We start from the raw sequence: 6,078 nt of genomic DNA, 5'->3' as shown, positions 1-6,078 counted from the left end.
GGTCACCTCTCTCCCTCTGATTCTCAGAGGCTGTGGAGGGGCGGGGGAGACTGAGAGCAAGGGCCCTGTGAATCTGGGGCCCGGAGCCGCAAATCCTTCCTCCTGCAGGCGTCTTTCCTGCCTCAGCCCCTCCCCAAGAGCAAACACACGTGGCCACCTTGGGGGGAAGGACGGAGCCCTGCGTGGCCCAGGAGCCGGGCGCCGGGCCAAGGCTTCTTGCTATATAAGCCCCAGGCCCCAAGGAGCAAGCACTGGGGCCCACTCCCTCCCGGCCACCAGCCCGCCGCCGTGCCAGCCCCCAGGATGGGTGCCCTGAACGGGTGCCTGGTGCTGGCCTGGGTCCTGGCGGCCCTGCTTTTGGTACCGGAGACAGGTGAGGATGAGGACCCGGCTAGCTCTCTGCAGCAGGGGAGCCCCGCAGGCCACTTGCCGGGGATACTCCTCCTGAGAATGGGCAGGCAAGAGCCCGCCTCGTGTGTCCCCACTGGGGCCCCGAGGCTCTCAGCCTCCAGCCAGGAGAAGCTGGGGCCCCCAGGGAGAACCGCCGAGAGGGTGTTGGGGTGGGGGTGGGAGAGAGGTCAAGGCTGGGTGTCTCTGGTCCTTGGAGCTCCACACGGCGGCTCCAAAATTCCTGCTCTGATTAGGGTTGGAACAGCAACAGGGGAGCCTCATCGACCCCCCCCCGGCTCCCAGGGGCTCCCCGGCCCCTCCGTGGCACGTAGCATCTAGGGGAAGCACCACTGGCCCTAATACTTACTGTCAACATGAAAGACACAGCCTCAGGGGCTGCCTGGGTGACACCCAGCAGGGCTGGCCTGGAGCCCTGGCCACTGCAGGCCAGCCCGCCCAGTGTCAGCCCTGAGCTCTGCTCCTGTGAGGCCTCCCCACGGTGCGTCCCCCGGGCTCGGGGGGTCCAGGCAGATGGACACTGGCCCACAGCCCTCTCCGTCGGTCATTTCGTGGCGTGGAGCAGGGCTGGGGGGTGGAGGAGTTCCCCAGAGTGACTCCCAATGGGGTGCCGGGCCCCCAGCCCACCGGGCTGTTCAAGTGCCCACCCGCTGGTTCGCACGGCCCCCACGCGGCCGGGCCCTCCCAGGCTCTGGGCTGTGCTGGCCTCGAAGCATGTGCCTGAAGAGTGGCTTCTCCAGCGAGCCACCTCACCCCTGCCCGCTCCTCTCTGGGGGGTGAACCCTGCTGGGGTGGGCTAAGGCCGTCCGAGAGGAGAGCCCTACGTCGGGGTGTGTACGGGCCGCGGTGCGGTGCACCGTCGGTAGTGGGCGGTCCCCTGGCCCCGGCGGTGCCGACCCGGACTCGCTGGGTGAGTGACTCTGCCCGAGGAGGGCCCCGAGTTGAGTCAATTCTCGTGGAGACGGGGCCTGGATGGGGACGAAACCGGGCCTGGATGGGGAGGCGACGGGCAGGCCAAGCACCCCCGTGACTCTCTCTGGCTTTTGACAGTGGGGTGCGGCCGTGGCTGGCCCTGGCCAGGACACGTGGGAGGAGCTGCTGGTCTGGGGTCCAGCGTGGAAAGGGGTAACGTCTGTGCCTGTAGGAAACACAGTCCGCTGGGGCCCTTGAAAGCCAAGTTCGATACCGGGCCAGGCCCTGTGGTTTCTGTCCAAGGTCCCTGCTGGGAGAGTCGAACAGGAAGCAGAGGCCGTCCCCACGGCCTCCCTGTGCCCCTCGCCAAGCAGGTCGCACCGGGGATGTGGGGACATCGGGGTCCCCCCCACTCCCCAGGAAGTTCCGTCTTGGGCTGAGTGTGGAGACTCCTGGCAGACCAGAGAGAGGATGTCAGGCCGTGTGAAGGGGGTGCGCAGCCTGAGCTCAGCTCGGAGGGCGGCGCCTGGACGGCTCGCCGCTGTCTGCCACGGCAGCGCGGGGGCCTGGGGGCCTGGCCACTGGGGCAGTCAGGCCGGTGGAGGAGGCCCCTCCTCCTGGAGGTGCCTGGGCTGGTCTGGAGGTGGTGGGCACACAGGCCCCTGGGGACAGCCACCCTGGCACCAGGGCCCCTGGGCCTCCTGCTGCCATAATGGACTGTTCTAACTCGAATCTGGCTCTGGTCTTGGGTTTCTGCTAAGTCACGCCTAGAAGCCTCCCCAGCTGCGTGTGTCCTTCTCCCCAACAAAGCTGGTCTTTGTCCTTCTCCAAGGGACGCACAGGATGGGGCCGAACCCTCTTCTGGGGTGGCGGGGGTCAGTGGCACCAACGCCTTTTCCTGATTCCGCTCTCTCGCCTGGAGGCAGCAGCGCCAACGGCCGTGTCTGGGCGGGACGAGGCACCACCTACATGTGTGGACGGGGAGGCTGGGGGTCAGCACAAGGCTCCCGGCGGAGGCCTCCCCCCCGGCAGAGCCCCGCTTTCCACCCTGTCGCATGTCCATGGGGCCTGCCCAGGAAGGATGGGGCAAGTCCAGCAGCTCAGGGACCCCCATCTCCTTTCCCCGCAGAGACCCAGAGCAGCGTGGAGCCCAGCCAGCCAAGCAGAGAGGCCGCAGAGCACAGCCGGAGGGTGGACGTCGGTATGCGGCCCAGGCTCGGAGGGCGGCGGGTGGCCCTCGGCAGGCAGAAGGGGATGGGCTCCAAGTGGCCTGGCAACCTGGACGGGGGAGGGACAGACCTCTTTCCACATCGGCTGCATGTCACAGAGACCCTTCTGGATCCCACCTGGCCACAAGAAGGGACGGCAGGGGTCATGGGCCCCGGAAAGCTAAGGCACAGAGCAGAGAGCCCGAAACGCTCACACACGCCCACGCCCACGCGTGCTCACACCTTGCACATGCACGCTCACATGCACACTTGGGGCAGTAGTGTGTCTTGGACAGGTGGGGAGGGCCTGGGCGGGGCAGCCCCAGTCCTGGGGCTCGATGGGCTGCGTCGGGGCGGCCAGCGAGAGGGTGGGGGTCTCCCCTGGCTGAGTCTCTCGTGTGACCTGGCCTCCCTCTCCAGCCTGGAGCATGACCGTCATTCCGCCTGTCTCTGTCTTGCCCACCATGAGCTGTGAGTGGACGCTGCGCACGGCTGGTGGGGGGCGGGGGTACTCACAGATCTGCGGGGGAGGCGCGCGGGCAGCTGAATGGCCCCGGTCCTAGCCGGGAGCCCTCCCTGTGGCCAGCTCTTCTGGGCGCTGATCCCAGGTGCGGGGTCCAGGGGGAAGGGCGCTCAGGGCGGCGAGGCGGGCGAGCGGCCGCCCTCCTGGCTCCCCTCCTCTCTAGACCCGGGGACGGCCACCGCAGGTGGCTGGCAGGGCTGGTGGTGTCTGCTGGGGCCCCACATGCTCTCCCCGCAGCCCGGAACCCCGCGCACAACGGGCGCGTCTGCAGCACCTGGGGCGACTTCCACTACAAGACCTTCGACGGCGACATCTTCCGCTTCCCCGGCCAGTGCAACTACGTCCTGTCCGCGCACTGCGGCGCCGCGTACGAGGACTTCAACGTGCAGCTGCGCCGCGGCCTGGCCGGCTCCAGGCCCACCATCACCCATGTCGTCCTCAAGACCCAGGGGCTGGTGCTGGAGGCCTCCAATGGCTCCGTCCTCATCAACGGGCGGCGGTGAGCCTGGGGTGGGCTGCGGCGGAGCCGGGACTCTGGGGGGGGCTCGGGATTTGCGGGGAGGGCCCCGGACCCTGCTGGACCCCCGCTGAGGGACGACCAGAACTTTCCACCCCAGAGAGGAGCTGCCCTACAGCCGTGCAGGCCTGCTGGTGGAGCAAAGCAGCGTCTACGTCAAGGTCACTGTCCGGCTGCTGCTGACCTTCCTGTGGAACAGAGAGGACAGTGCCCTGGTAAAGACGCCCTGTCCCCCACGCCCTTCCTGGCCAGGTCGGGGCGAGCCTCCCAGCCCTGGGGGCAGGGGAAGCAGGAGGTGAGGGCTCGGCCGGGCCGGCTGAGGCTGGACCTGCCCTCCTCTGCCCCTAGCTGGAGCTGGACCCCAAGTACGCCAACCAGACATGTGGTCTGTGCGGGGACTTCAACGGGCTCCCGGCTGTCAACGAGTTCTACTCCCTTAGTGAGTGCCCCCTGGGCTCAGGGTGGGGTCAGGGAATGGCAGGAAGCCAAGCCTGTGGGTCCCTCGGGGGCCTGGATGGTCCCAAGGAGGCCTGGAGGGGGCAGCCTGGGTGGCCTCACTGAGACACTGGGCGGTACTCAAGCCAGTGGTGCCCCAGAGAGAAGTTCCCGGCACCCCGGGCACGGGCAGGGGGTCCCCCGGCAGCCACTGCCCGCATGGCCCCCAGGGGCCCTCAGCACGCCCCACGCTGAGCACCTCTTGTCCACAGACGCTAGGCTGACCCCGCTGCAGTTCGGGAACCTACAGAAGCTGGACGGGCCCACAGAGCAGTGCCAGGACCCCCCGTCTTCCCCGGCCGGCAACTGCACAGACGTGGTGAGCCTATGGCCTCTGCTTCCCCAAGGGCAGGGGGCCGCCAGGGGCACAGGCTCAGGCTTCCCAGGCTGGGGCCTGGGGTGTCCAGGTGAGAGAGGGTCTCCTAGCCCCCAGGCGGCCGAGGACACAGCCTCCAGTCTGGAGACACCGACTCACCTCCACTGACGCACACGCTCTGAGTGTGTGGGCAGCGCACGTGTGTGTGTCCTTCTGCGTGTGCAAATACGTGTCGGCACACATACAGTCCTGCCTGGTGGGGCGGAGCGGGGAGGCCCCACTTTTCGGGTCTATCTGTGAGATTTAAGTCAGGATGTGGAGGCTCAGTCCACCCCCGGCTGGTGGGGGTGGGGGGCTGCTGGGGAAGGAGGAAGGGTGCCCTGGTGGGCTTTGGCTCTGCTGGGGCTGCCCGAGGGCCTCCGCCTTCTCTGACTGGCCTCCTGGGTGCTCCCACCCTGAGCAGGTGCATCCTGGAGCCCTGGCGGGGGCTGGGTCCACAGTCCTGGCTCAGTCCCCAGAGCCAAGCAGAGCTCTGCACCCGGTGGGGGCCAGTCCACGTGGCGGGGGGAGGCTGGGCGGGGCGGACAGATGCTCGGGAGCATGGAAGGACAGACGGACAGACGGATGAAGGGAAAAAGGAACTTCAGGGGAGGAAGGGGGTCCCCAGGCCTGGAAATGTCTGCAGGGCCCGAGGGTGGACAGTGCCGAGCGCCTGTGCTCCCCAGGAGGGCGTCTGCCGCCGCACCCTGCTCGGCCCGGCCTTTGCGGAGTGCAACAAGCTGGTGGACCCGACTGCGTATGTGGCCGCCTGTACCCAGGACCTGTGCCGGTGCCCCTCCTGCCCGTGTGCCACCTTCGCAGAGTACTCTCGCCAGTGCGCCCATGCGGGGGGGCAGCCCCAGGACTGGAGGGGCCCCGACCTCTGCCGTGAGTGGCTCCCAACGGGGCCAGCCCCCACACGCACGAGGGGTCCCTGGGGATGGGGGCAGCACCCCTGGGCAGAACATCCGGCCTCTGGCTGGGGACCCGGGATGGGGGGGTTGGTCAGGAGGGCGGGCAGGAGAGCAGAAGGAGACGCGCCTGGGGGACCCAGGCTGGGTGCCACGAGCCGAGCTCACCAGAAGCCAGGCGGGCCAGAGGGGGCTATCCGGGAGGCCCTGCGGTCTGGGCTCCCCTGCCTGCCGCCTCACCCAGAGGAGAGCCGCTGTCCAGGCCAGGCGGGGCCCGGCCTCCCAAGATGAGGGGTTCCCCAGGCCTGGGTGTAGCACACGAGCGGCTGAAAGTGGAGGGGCCTGTTCGCCCCGTGCGTGGGCAGCTTCCTGGGGCCTGACCGCTGCCTCCCCCTGCAGCCCAGACCTGCCCCCCCAGCATGCAGCACCGGGAGTGCGGCTCGCCCTGCGCCGACACCTGCTCCAACCCCCAGCGCTCCCAGCTCTGCGAGGACCACTGTGTGGACGGCTGCTTCTGCCCCCCAGGCAGGTTCTCCTGGCCCCACGCCCCGGCTGCCCCGGTCACGAGGTTCCAGCACCTGACCCGGCCACTCACGATGCCCCCTGTCTCCAGGCACGGTGCTGGATGATGCCACCCACCAGGGCTGTCTGCCCCTGCGGCAGTGCCCCTGCACACACGGGGGCCGCACGCACGCCCCGGGAGCCTCCTTCACCAGCAGCTGCCGCGCCTGGTAGGCCTCCCGTCTGCC

General features: G+C 68.8%; 1 protein-coding gene across 1 annotated transcript in view; it reads left to right on the top strand.

Moving 5' to 3' along the window:
• Window positions 1-252: 252 nt before the first annotated feature.
• The window catches only part of MUC5B (mucin 5B, oligomeric mucus/gel-forming), a 29,741-nt gene continuing 23,915 nt past the window's right edge, over window positions 253-6,078 (top strand). The window contains exons 1-10 of the mRNA XM_082682475.1: window positions 253-373; window positions 2,450-2,521; window positions 2,949-2,999; window positions 3,289-3,550; window positions 3,669-3,783; window positions 3,917-4,007; window positions 4,276-4,382; window positions 5,105-5,306; window positions 5,729-5,854; window positions 5,943-6,060. Of these exons, the coding sequence (XP_082538601.1) occupies window positions 304-373; window positions 2,450-2,521; window positions 2,949-2,999; window positions 3,289-3,550; window positions 3,669-3,783; window positions 3,917-4,007; window positions 4,276-4,382; window positions 5,105-5,306; window positions 5,729-5,854; window positions 5,943-6,060 (1,214 nt within the window). The 5' untranslated portion in view covers window positions 253-303. The remainder of the gene's footprint in view (window positions 374-2,449; window positions 2,522-2,948; window positions 3,000-3,288; window positions 3,551-3,668; window positions 3,784-3,916; window positions 4,008-4,275; window positions 4,383-5,104; window positions 5,307-5,728; window positions 5,855-5,942; window positions 6,061-6,078) is intronic.

This window comes from Mustela nivalis (genome assembly GCF_964662115.1).
Source record: "Mustela nivalis genome assembly, chromosome: 9".
Lineage (NCBI taxonomy): Eukaryota > Metazoa > Chordata > Mammalia > Carnivora > Mustelidae > Mustela > Mustela nivalis.
Note: the sequence above shows the minus strand (reverse complement) of the source record. Positions and strands in the feature narration are given on the sequence as shown.